At 40.0% G+C, this 12,617-nt stretch overlaps 2 protein-coding genes across 3 annotated transcripts in view; both read left to right on the forward strand.

Annotated features, from left to right (window-relative positions):
* syt1a (synaptotagmin Ia) overlaps nucleotides 1-7,703 on the forward strand; it is a 131,774-nt gene extending 124,071 nt beyond the window's left edge. The window contains exons 10-11 of the mRNA XM_062482922.1: nucleotides 1,906-2,039; nucleotides 3,554-7,703. Coding sequence (XP_062338906.1) covers nucleotides 1,906-2,039; nucleotides 3,554-3,760 — 341 coding nt within the window. The 3' untranslated portion in view covers nucleotides 3,761-7,703. The remainder of the gene's footprint in view (nucleotides 1-1,905; nucleotides 2,040-3,553) is intronic.
* Nucleotides 7,704-8,239: 536 nt separating this feature from the next.
* LOC134037418 (NADH-cytochrome b5 reductase 3) lies at nucleotides 8,240-12,572 on the forward strand. 2 transcript variants are annotated; one of them, XM_062482679.1, is made up of 10 exons: nucleotides 8,240-8,359; nucleotides 9,133-9,243; nucleotides 9,772-9,844; nucleotides 10,053-10,159; nucleotides 10,263-10,392; nucleotides 10,692-10,775; nucleotides 10,867-10,952; nucleotides 11,565-11,664; nucleotides 11,793-11,995; nucleotides 12,116-12,572. In XM_062482679.1, exons 1-9 carry the CDS (start codon nucleotides 8,339-8,341, stop codon nucleotides 11,963-11,965), a joined length of 885 nt encoding a protein of 294 aa, XP_062338663.1. In that variant the 5' UTR covers nucleotides 8,240-8,338; the 3' UTR covers nucleotides 11,966-11,995; nucleotides 12,116-12,572. The 2 variants fall into 2 exon arrangements, with proteins under 2 accessions (XP_062338663.1, XP_062338662.1); XM_062482678.1 differs by having other exon boundaries at nucleotides 11,793-12,572.
* The last annotated feature ends 45 nt before the right edge of the window (nucleotides 12,573-12,617 follow it).

Genomic DNA, 12,617 nt, shown 5'->3' on the forward strand with positions numbered 1-12,617 from the left:
GATGGAGCTCTGTCACTGCCCGACTTGCTGCTTGTGTGTATCTCTGAGATCTCTGTCCTGCCTCTGTCTCCCCTTAGTTGTCCACTCATCTAAACATGCATGAGGAAACATAGATATATTTTATAAGTTTGCCCAGCAGTTGTTCATGAACAAACATATATATATATATATTGTATAAGTTTTCCCAGCAGTTGTTCATGAGGAAAAATATATTTTATAAGTTTGCCCAGCAGTTGTTCATGAGGAAACATATATTTATTTTATAAGTTTGCCCAGCAGTTGTTCATGCATTGATGGAGGTCAGACCAAAGTCTCAAAGTTGTTGTTTTTTATACAAGAGACAGTTCAAACACAAACTCTGGGGGATCAAATTGAATTGTTGGTGACAGGGATGAAACCTAAGGGGCAGTTGATGGAAGAAAGAGATTAAACAAGTGATAATATGCCTGTGTGATGCACAATGTCCGACCATGGAGAAGATTCTCATTTAGATACAATTCCGCCCATTCTCTTCCCACACACTAATACGCATTTACACACGCACACATACACACACACACACACACATAGACGGTCTTCTGTTTGCTTTGTCATCATACAGCTCTCCATCCCAGTGGGAGATTAATAAAAGTCACAATGGACACCAGCTTCAGGAGAAACCTCCCTTTATCTTTCTATCTCCCACTCCATCTTTCCCTCACTTTATCGCTCCATTTGTCTTCTTACAATTCCTTTCTCTCACACTCTCTCTTTCTCTCGGTCTTTCTTTTTTTCTTTTCTCTCCACCTTTCTTTCTCTGTTGCTCTTTCGCTCTCTCTCACACTCGCTTTCTTTCCCTCTTTTTTTCTTTAACTTTCTCTTTCTCTCCGCAATTCTGATTTCTCTCCCTATGTGCACATAAGTCTAGGATGAACAGAAAACATTGCAATCAACAATTTTTCCTCGAAATTGGATTGCAGATTAAGGTAGTTAAGCTTGTCCAATATTTGCTGTATCTAGAAATCCCACAGATTGTAAAGGGGACATAGCCTTCTCAGTACTTCCCATGAGCACAACACATGAAACCTATAAAGACAGTTAGCGCCTGGAAACCATCAATAAATATAGGTTATAAGTAGGAATATTTTAAAAGCGAGAGACATTTTTTAAGGACTGAAGCCACACTGATGCTTAGCTCTCCATCAAGAAGCATAATATTGGATTTCCATCACAATGCACTGTTCTGTCCAGTTACAATATTCTTTATTTAATTTTTTCATACTGTTCATACATAGCTTTTTCTAAGAATGCATCCTGTATCCAACTGGTCACTGGTCTCTCGGCTCTCTCCTCCTTGCTTATGATTAGAATTCAGAGGGAGTAAACAAATCACAGAACATTAGCCCAACATCTTGATTGCTAATGATAAACCTATAAGATTGATGGTTGGGTTTGTGTCTCTTTGAAGGACCCTCAACCTGATTACCAGAGAGAGCAGGAGAGCGTGTGTGTGTGCTTGTGTGTGTGTGTGTGTGTGTGGCAGGGTAAACAGGGCGAGAAGGGTTGGTCACAGCTGGCTGTCCTTTCAACTCAAGGGGCTTGAGAAGACATTTTCGGGAAATTAAAATGTGTTGCTTAGGGAAACACAGAGACGTAAACATAATCCATTTTGCCGCAGTCCCAAATCTTTCCCTTAATTATTTCCACACTAACAAACAGTAGTTTCTATCACCATGTGAAGAAAAACAGCTGTTTTTACTTTGTGTATGGTCTTGTGTATCTGAAATACCATCTGGATACACAAACATTAGTTTGTTATTTAATTTTAGTTGTTTGTCAGTAAAGCAATCTGCAAACTCTTGCTTTAGAAGTTAATAGCAGTTTTCTGCCAAGTTTTTGTAACCTGACCCTCTATTTTCTCCTCAGACCCATATGTTAAGATTCACCTGATGCAGAACGGCAAGAGGCTGAAGAAAAAGAAGACGACAATCAAGAAGAACACCCTGAACCCATACTACAACGAGTCCTTCAGCTTTGAAGTACCATTTGAACAAATCCAGGTAAATTGGACCAGTATCCCCATGGCCTTATATCACTCAGTTACAGTTATTACAATGTGCCATTAGAGCATACTATAAACTAACGCTGGTTCAGTTCAATGGAACATCTGATAAGCCTGTAAAAGTTGCTTAATCTTCTAGAAGAGCTCAATTTCTAATCTTCATCAATAATTTTTGATTGTGCTCTTCGGAAGCGTGGCACCACGGTACAGACTGTACAATGATTTCAGATGAAGTGACGAGGACGTTTTCATTAGTCCCATGATCATTCCTTTCATAATTTCCATTGTAATTAAAAGCATTATCACAAAAAAATTTGCAGTTTGACAAGACAATTGTTCAGAGTAGTGGTGAGGCAATTTTCCACACATCAATGACTACAGTGAATGCTGAAGGCACACTACAACTTGTCTATAAACACTCAAAAGCTCTTCATAACAAATTAAAATCCATATTATGTTTTGATCGCAATTCAGTACCGGCTATAGAAAATGTCCAGTACTATGACACTTCAATGAATTAACCACAATTGAAAACAAAGAACATGGAAAGAAAGAAAAAAACTATTATATAAAGACAATTACAGAAGGTAAAGTTCATGGACATTATGCTGAAAGGAAATAACTAAATGGTGTCAGTGCCTGGGGTATAAAGAAGGTAATTGCCTAAAATTGATTTTGCACTTCACACCTCGGAAACCACGAGTTTGGTTCTACGAGCCTTTGATTCAATTATGGAGACGAACCTTAGCTATTCTGTGTGGATGCCAGTTGGAACCTCCCAATCGGACAGAAAGAGGACACTGTGTTCTACTATTCGTTCCATCCTTTAAAGGGATTGTTCACCCCAATTCAAAGTATCTAAGATGTTTTTAATGACTCACTCTGTAAGTAATTACCACCCCTTTAAAAGCCCACCTAACCCCACCTCAATCTGGGGACCTTGTTCAGTGTTTCATTACATGGCATATTAGGCGTGCCTCAATGAACACTGTCTCCTCACACACATAGGAGATGGGCCAATTCTTACGCGTTGTACTGCTTCTAAACTTATTCAGAGATCTGTTTATGCACATATTCATATTTCCTGCCAATGCTCGACACATACGTCTTCCTGCTCTGCCACGACACTTTGAATGAACACATGCTGAGGCTGAAATCTTGACCTCTGAGTAAGCTGACAATCTGTTGTATGTTTGGCTTTGCCATGATTCAGACTTGCTCTTACATGGCATTTATCGCTAATGAACATTCCATGTCCGCCTCAACGTCTAAAAGCTACCTTAGTGAGTAAGCAGGCAATACATTCGATTCAGGACCATTTGACAGATTGACGGCACAGTCCAATTGCTCACAATAATTGTACTTTTAGACATAGCGCACCTCTGACTTCAACTTTGAAAGACAGTTAATGTGAAGAGATGAAGCTTGGAGAGCAGTACGACGTCTGGAGCGAAGCCATTGAACACTGTTGACAAAAGTGTTCCCCACCCCTCCCCCTCTCTCCCTTTCCAGAAAGTGCAAGTTGTTGTAACTGTTCTGGACTATGACAAGATCGGCAAGAACGATGCCATCGGCAAGGTCTTTGTGGGCCTCAATAGCTCGGGCACGGAGCTCCGCCACTGGTCGGATATGCTGGCCAATCCCAGGAGACCCATCGCCCAGTGGCACGTCCTGAAGCCAGAGGAGGAGGTGGACGCCCAGCTCTCCACCAAGAAATAGGCAGGGCCCCTTTCAGCACCTGTCCTGTAGTGTTCCTTAGCCAGTATATGTAAATACCTCAGTGATACATGGGTCCATCCAATGTCAATCCTCCCCTTGTCATGAAACCCCCAAACCCAAATAATACCCAGCTTCATACTGACTCGTCTTATCGGCCCTCTTTTCTAATTGTTAACGGTTCTTTAAAAACATAGCCCTAGGCCCCTTAGAATTCCTGTCCTCCCTTCTCCCCCCTACTACCGCCTCTGTTTTAACTTGTGTTTCTATGTCAGGTTCTGCCCCCCTCCCAAACCCCTCTCCCCCTTTCTCTCTCAACCCAAACTGTGTTGCTCATCTTCATGCCCTTGAGCCCCCTAACCAAATGCCCCCTTCTTTTAAGCAATATGATCTGTATAGATAGCGCATGACTGAAAGAATTTATTGTACCACAGTTGTATATATCAGTATGCAGACAAAAATGATTTCTAGTTTGTGTTTGTATGTTGTTACCCATTTCCTAATCTGTGTATATCTTGATGTTTTTAATAAGATATCTATTTTAAATTATGTAAATGCAGATATAGAGGAGAGCCGATATTATATATTACAGGAATTTAAAATTCAACCTTATTGCATTCCAGTAAAAAATATCAACCTGCAAAATGCTAGTGGAAGTATACTCACAGTATAAAGGACCGTGTCTGACTTTATGTTTACTAATGAAACATCACAGGAGAAAAGAATATGAATATAAGCATAAAAAACACAAAATACTCGGCCATTAACTACTATGGTTCCTTGGGAATTATATGCTGCTGACAATTATACAAGCACATGATTTCTTAACTTTTTGTACTAATATCTCTATCAAAGCACCTATGTGTTATTGCAGAATAATGAGAATTTTTCAAGTTGATGCAAACCGATTAGCCTTCCTTTTATTATCATTTGGGCAAGACTAAGCATCATGATGTGGTCTGTTTCTTTCAAGTGAAATGCAGTAGGTCCTGATTTTAAAGGCCATCTTTTGCATAAAAGATCTGTACTTTCTTTAGTTTCCTGGCAAGTGGTCCTTTTTAAACCCAAAGTTTATTTAATCAATCCCCCCCACCCCTGCAACTGCCCCCCTCTCCCCCTATAAAAAGCAACAAGCTGTAGCCATTGTGTCCTTAGCTTGTTTAACAATATGTTGTTAACTGCTTATACTTTCAACAGCCTAGTTGCTGGAAATTACGTTCAGGCTTTTGAGTACAGTCTCCAAGATGGAACAAAGACTTTAGACTCTAGCTTTAAAGATGACTATTTTTTAGATCAATTCAGCATCTGAATATTTTTAGTAAACTGCATGATTTTTTTTACAATATTTGCTATAGACTGGGCTGGGGTGAGATCTACCTGTACCAGGGGACGTCTAATGAGATTCCCCTGCCTTCAATTAGAGAGAAAAAGTAACTTAAAGAGAGTACCATGTTGGGTCAGTATACAGTTTTTGTACTGTATATTAATGGACGTGAAGTCGGTTTCTAAACACTGCCATTTTCAGGGAGGTTACAGTTGTAAGCAATCCCTCTCTCCATGCATACTCCCACTAAAAAGTGGTTGTAGCTTTGGTTTTATGGGAACAATGTCTTTGGCTGCGATGGTGCCCTGAACAGCATTCTTTGCTTTGCGTTGCCTTCACAAAGTGACAATAGAGCTAGCCATGTTTTACTGCCAATCTTACATTTTATGTGGCTACTGTTTTGCACTGGATGTCTTTGAACCGATAATTGCTTGTTGACTTCTTTACACCATTTTTGGACTATGTTGACTGGATTTATTTCAGGATTTTTCATCCCAGGGGAACTTCTGTCCGATAGTTCTTCTGGTTCTTGGTATTTGCTTAAAGGTACATGAGAGCAACATATCTTCCTTGAGTCGATAGTAGTTAAGCCAGTTTTATATGTTTTGGCGCAGGAAAACATCAAGAGGAAAATGGGATTTGAAAAACAACAACCGTACAAGTTTATTGTCTGCCTCAATGATTATATTAGTCCTTCACTACGGGTCCAGAACAGGAAGAATAAATAAGAAGTTTGAATCCATGAAATCCATCAAGTCTCTTATCTTGGAGGAACCTCTTGCATATACTCAATGCTAGCTTCAGGAGAAGTTTCTAAATGTTTTCAATGTTATTGTGTAGTTGATAGCACTATTATGAAAAAGCTATTTGTCATTCCATATGAGTCTCTGAGGACTGCTTTGTGTATCACTGTGACTGCCGTGTGTGCTTAGAGATGTAGGCTTATCAGTAGGTAGCAATCCAGTTTGTTCTGTAGTGATGTTGTGATGCCATTTCCCTTCTACATGCAGAGAGAGAGAGAGAAAGAGAGCATCGTCAGTTTTAACATCTCTGGGCTGGCTGGCTGATCGATGCAGCTGTACACAGACTATTTTGATGTTTTGAGAGCGAGGACGTGTCGCTCCACACAGCATTTTTTTGAGCACTGTGCAATACTTGTATGTTCATCCCATAGTGTTATGTGGGTGGTGTTGCCCGAGGAAAAAAAAAACTACAGAGGAATACGAAGAGGAGATTCCTCTCCAGTAAAATGGTTAGGACGCAGCACATGTAGATTCTGTGTAGGTTGTAGCTTGACATGATCCTCTGTTTAGGGTTCCTCGCTTTTGTTCTGGTTACTTTTGTCCTTTGTACACAGTTCCAGCATGAGAATTATCAGGAAGCAAGAAAGAAAAAATAAGAAAAATTTAAATCTGCTCATAAATTACATTCATCTACCCCCTTCCCCTTCAAAACGTATCATGTACATAAATGCAAAAAAATATGAAAACAAGTATATAGATATAACCTGAACATGTACTGGATCATCATGATCCACATATGTATACAGTATCACATAACACTTGCGTCCTTTTCTCTCATTTGTTGACTTCCCTATTGACAACCCTTTTATATTTGAGATGAAAACTCTGAATGTACAGTATGGACTGTGTGTTGGTGTTAATTACTTTTACTGTGAGAGTAGATGTATTTGGCTCTTATTCAGTCGTTGAAAGAAAATGTTGATTTGTGTGTTTCTTTTTTCAATATGCTTAATTTATTTTACCGCCCTACAGGGTCACAACTACCCCTGACAACTATTCCAAATAGATGAACATACTTGTAGGTACCTAATCCCATAGCAATGTGTCTTGAACTGAGGGACTGTGTTTATTTAATTTAACAGAAAGAATACTTTACCTGATCAATTATAGAACGGCATGTTGGAATGAAACAATGGAGAAATGTGTCTAAAAACGACAGTACACAGGTGTAATGATTACCATAGAAGGAGCATTATAGTAAAATCAGTCAAATTATACTGTAAGTAAAATAATTGTAAACTCACACCCACTAGGGATCTCAGTGAAATACAGCATTGCAGAGTGCATGAGATTTTAAGGTGTAGGCCTATACCAAAAGAAAAGCCATTACTTGCATTATACTGCAATGTTGCTCTTACTGATCCCTACCACAGCATGCCAACAGCCCCCCCAACACGTCTTATTGAGGACTTTTAAAATCCCATTTGCTGTGTTACCAGGGACCTATTCACATTGATTCTCTCAAACAACAATGACAAAAGCCACACTAACCTATAAAGACAAAGCTGTGTAAAGTATTAGAATCTGATGCTGTAGAAAGATCCTAGTTGCCTTTGTGTATATCAACTGCCTGCTTGAGTATTTTGTGTGTGGAAATTTTCTCTGTAATCTTGTAGAACTGTTTGGGGTGTATTTCCTGCCATATCGTTCGCAGTGACTGCGAGCTGACAGTTACATTGCTGTGTATACCTTCATTTTTGACGAGGTGTTTTACAGTTTTGTTTCACTTTGTGTAGTGATTCACTCTGTGGAGTTTTCTGACTGTTGTTATATAACTTCATATACACAAATGATCAATAAAAATGTTTTATTTCCTGTTGATACAGAACCTTATCGAGTCTCTTATTTTTATTTCTAATTTCACTATGCCAAAAGACTCTTTCAATTAGTATGATGAAAGATTAACACAGTCTATACCACAATCTTACCCAGTGTCTTACTGGGTGTTGTCCAAACTTTATTACAGAGATAAACCGCCATAATTCAATCAAAAGTAGATCATGTATAGACCTGGATAAAACAAAAGAGATCCATGTGAAAAACCGTGTTGAGGGGCTGACTATAAAGTCCTTGCGCGTTTCAATGATAGACAGTCTTTGCTGCCATCTACAGGATCGCATAGAACAGAACACAACTGATTATGTCTTACTAACAGTCATTATCATAGGCTACTAGTGGGCAAACGTCTCAACATTCAGAAAAACAAAATACATTTAACAGTAGATTGTCACTTATATAAAACAGGAAAGCCTAAGTAGGACTTTACCACTCGTTGCTTTCAATAAGCAATTGTACAATCACTAAACATCGTTTAATGAAATTCCATGGTAATACTTTTACTTTTATTTTGAAAAATGAAAAGTAGGTTCACCGGAAAGGGGTTTTCTTGGCGCTTCTATGACAGCCCACGCATTTTTGCAGAGCAGCTTTCTAACAAGCAATTAAGGTGCCATAATGTGGTCTTTCATCTGCGGTGTAAGTATAATATATTTATTTGAAACCATCAAAATGTCAACACCTTTTGTGGTAACGGCAGTTAAAAGTTAATTTAACCAGCTTGCTGCTGGTTGAGGTTAGGGAGTTTCTTGACTAGCTAAACTAGCTAAATACATAGCTGTTGAAATGTTTGGATGCCTTTCCACTAACTACTTTTGTTTTATATAGACGTCAGATAGACATGTACATAGAGATCATAGTTGGCCCACAGGACGCAGTAATATTGGCTTTCTATCAAGCAAACTAGCTGCTAATGTGAGTTTAGTTTCCAGTAGCTAGCGATGGCGCACTTCTATCCAGAGATGGTGAGCTCATCATCTAGCTAAGTTCAGTAAGCAATCAAGCACTAAGTCTTTGTGGAGGTTATTAACTTGATCTCCATCAGTCAAACGTATTTTAAAGTCGTTTTGTAGTTTTGGTTTAGTTACAAGAAAACACCTAAAAAGCCTTAAATAGGGGAATGTGGCACCACCATGACATCGCTACTATCAGATATGGTGCGTAGCAGGACGCGGTCCAATGAGAGTTCCCCAGCATTGCAAGACTAGCTCCACATAGAGACCGTATCTGCTCTCTAATTTAAATGTAAATGAATACATGTAAATGGTATTTATCTGCCCCTCTCTGAATTTGGATGGTCACCCCAAGATCAAGACAACCATGTAAACAATGACTCGTGTACATGTTTTAGCACTCCTTGTAAAGCCCTACTGGTAACTTCACACACACTAACTTATTTTGTTCTTTGATAGCTTTATCGCCGCTTCATCGAATTCATCTTCAGCTTCCTCACCCGAAAGAGGGCTGCTATAACCCTAGAGGACCCTAACATAAAATATGCTTTGCGATTACTGGATAAAGAGGTAAAAATAGATACACACACAATGTTATACGGTACAGTCTGATGGGTGTTTCCATTTGCTATATTGAGTTGTGTGCTCAACATTTACCTGTGTTGGTCTTTTAGCTATACAGTAGGGTCCAAAAGTCTGAAATCATATTGAGCATTTAATGGGAAGACGTGAGAACCTAGCATTCTGTGACAGCACAAGAAGCTCTTTGGATCCTTGTAAAATCATGCTGGGATCATATTAAGTTATGCACAAACTTATGGAGTCCTTGCTTGCTGTCATTGATTACACATTAAGCAAAAGGGGCACATGTACCACATACTAAGATATACAAAAATGTATATAAATCTTTCAACTTTTCACTCAAATTGTTTCATTTGTGACAAAGAAAAATGTATTATATTAGAAACAAATGGAAAACAGAATTGTCTTAACTTGTGACTTTTGAACCCAGCTGTATGGACAATCTGTACCCTTATCCTAAAAGTATATTTTTATTGAAATAGAAATATTTGACTGACGGAGATATTTGAATGACAGATCATCAGCCATGACACGAGGAAATTCCGTTTTGCCCTGCCTTCTCCAGACAATGTCCTCGGTCTTCCCATTGGTGAGCATGAGTAAATAATAACAATAATGTATTCATATAGGGGGATTTGAACTTGCAGCTTTTTCATCAGCAATCTGTTGGGATACATCATGCTATATGTATCTCAATAAATACACTGCAGGCCTAAACAGCTGCTACAGCAGCACATCATACACATTGTATTACCAGGGTATCTACCTTGTTTTCTGATTGTGTGTTTCATTGCCAGGACAACACATATACCTGTCGGCAAAGGTAGATGGGAAGCTGGTGGTTAGGCCGTACACACCAGTGTCTAGCGATGATGACAAGGGCTTTGTAGACTTGGTGGTCAAGGTACAGTGAAGAGAAGAAAAAACGAAGAAAACGAATCTCTTTCAGTGCAAGGCATTATGTGAGTACCAATTGACCCTGGTATTCTCCAATTCATAATCTTCAGATTTACTTCAAGAACGTCAATCCCAAGTTTCCTGAAGGGGGCAAGATGTCTCAGTACCTGGAGAGCCTCCAGCTCAATGAAACCATCGACTTCCGAGGGCCTAGCGGTCTGTTGATCTACAATGGCAAAGGTGACAATCTTGATGATTTGAACGATCACATACAACATAACCAGCTTTCAGTTGAGGCTTCAGTGAAAATGTTCTTAAGTGTTTGTTACTGTTCAAGTAATATATATAGGTTATAGTTCATAATGGATATAGGTTATAGTTCATAATGGATTCAGTTAGTTGACACTTTCCTCCAAAGAGATGTACAGAGATGAGTTGAACTTGGGACCTCTTAATATGCAGTCAAATGTTCAACCCCTGAAATATAACAATTTGCACAACTACTTTTCTTGTGAAATCTAACTCCAGTATTTCCACAGGAGAGTTTGCCATTCAGCCAGAGAAAAAAGCACCGGCTGTAATCAAAAAGGCCAAGCACGTGGGCATGATCGCAGGAGGAACTGGTATGGGATTTCATTGGGTCTAGTCTTCATGAATGAGACATTCACATAAGATGCAGTGGATGCATGATTTGTCATATCTGTACTATCTCAGGGATCACCCCCATGTTGCAGATCATCACAGCTGTGATGAAGGATAGCGAGGACACTACTGTGTGTCACCTGCTCTTTGCCAACCAGGTGAGCATTATGTCACATCTAAGATGGCGTGCGCCTGGGCTCATAAGGTCATAGTGTTGGTGTCCTCAGGGATGAGGATCTGACAGCGCAGCATGAACTGTATGACCAAATATAGTTCCAACACAACTGCTGCTATAAACAGTAGGGGTAGGAATCTTTTGGTACTTCACGATTCAAATCGATTCGATTAAAAATCAATTAATGATTTTTTTTAAATCAAATTTTGATTCAATTTATGTTTACATTAAATAATAACATATATATTACTTAACTGATATCAGTTAAATGAATTATCAATTGGTTTGAGCAATATTTGAACCAGGGGTACTGTGTTTCGCAGTAGACTCGATGGTACACATGCTTACCCACTGAGCCACAGAGGGTTCCTGCAAAGTTTAAAGACGGTGTATTTGCCCTTATGACACTTCTAAATGCCAAAGGACAAAGTACATTTTGTTTCTGCTAATGCCAAGTTATAAAACAGAATACTCTGCCTTCTAATCATACTTACAAAACATTTGACATTTGTGAATAGATGTGAATCGCTAGAAGAATGAATCAATTTTTTTTCTCCCACCCCTAATAAAAGTCTTCTCTCCTGTGTGCTTGCAGACAGAGAAAGACATCCTGCTTCGGCCTGAGTTGGAGGAGATCCAGGCTAACCACTCTCAGCGTTTCAAGCTGTGGTTCACGCTGGATAGGGCCCCAGAGAGTGAGCAACAAACACTTCTCTACGCAACAGGGAACCGCTTGGCGACAGTTTGTTGTTAAGAAATATCTCCCGTTATCCTCCCTCGTAATTGTTGTACCCTTCTGACTTTGAACTCTGGACTGTTTCAGACTGGGATTACAGCGAAGGCTTCATCAGTGAGGACATGGTGAGAACCCATCTTCCTGCACCTGCAGACGACACCCTCATCCTCATGTGCGGCCCACCTCCGATGATCCAGTTTGCCGGCAACCCTAACCTTGACAAGGTGGGCCACTCCAGCAGCAGAAGGTTCACCTTCTAGAGTCCACACGCTGGAGGGCAGGGAGTCCAGGCCCAGGGCAGGGAGTCCAGGCCCAGGGCAGGGAGTCCAGGCCCAGGGCAGGGAGTCCAGGCCCAGGGCAGGGAGTCCAGGCCCAGGGCAGGGAGTCCAGGCCCAGGGCAGGGAGTCCAGGCCCAGGGCAGGGAGTCCAGGCCCAGGTCTGGATCCTGTTCCAAAGCATTTAAAGCGCACTTGCAGCACACTTGCATCACTTTTGGACCATTTGCTAGGTCAGTTTATATTATCACTGAATCAGTGTGGTGTATAATTTAATCTGCTGTTTTCTCATGTGAAGTGGAGGATTGGAGCATCTAAAGCATTGTCTGATGAGTGGTCTCTACCCTTACGTTTGTATCCCTGACTGAACGTTATTATGGCTGGCAGGGAAAGTTTTGAAAGGTACAGTATGTCCACGGTTTGTAATGTCAACTTATGTTGAGCGCCTTAATGTTATCTTTAAATATGGTTTGATAAGCAGTGCACTATGCCATGGCTCATTGCCTTTTATTCCTCATGCAAGCTGTTCTAGTGATCATGTCAAAGGTCATTGCATTGGTTCACTGCATAAAGAAGCTACTTCGAAGGTTAATGTTTGTTAATGGGTTGATTGCTTATGTGTATCCTTTATAGCTTT

This window comes from Osmerus eperlanus, chromosome 17, assembly GCF_963692335.1.
Source record: "Osmerus eperlanus chromosome 17, fOsmEpe2.1, whole genome shotgun sequence".
Taxonomy (NCBI): Eukaryota; Metazoa; Chordata; class Actinopteri; order Osmeriformes; family Osmeridae; genus Osmerus; species Osmerus eperlanus.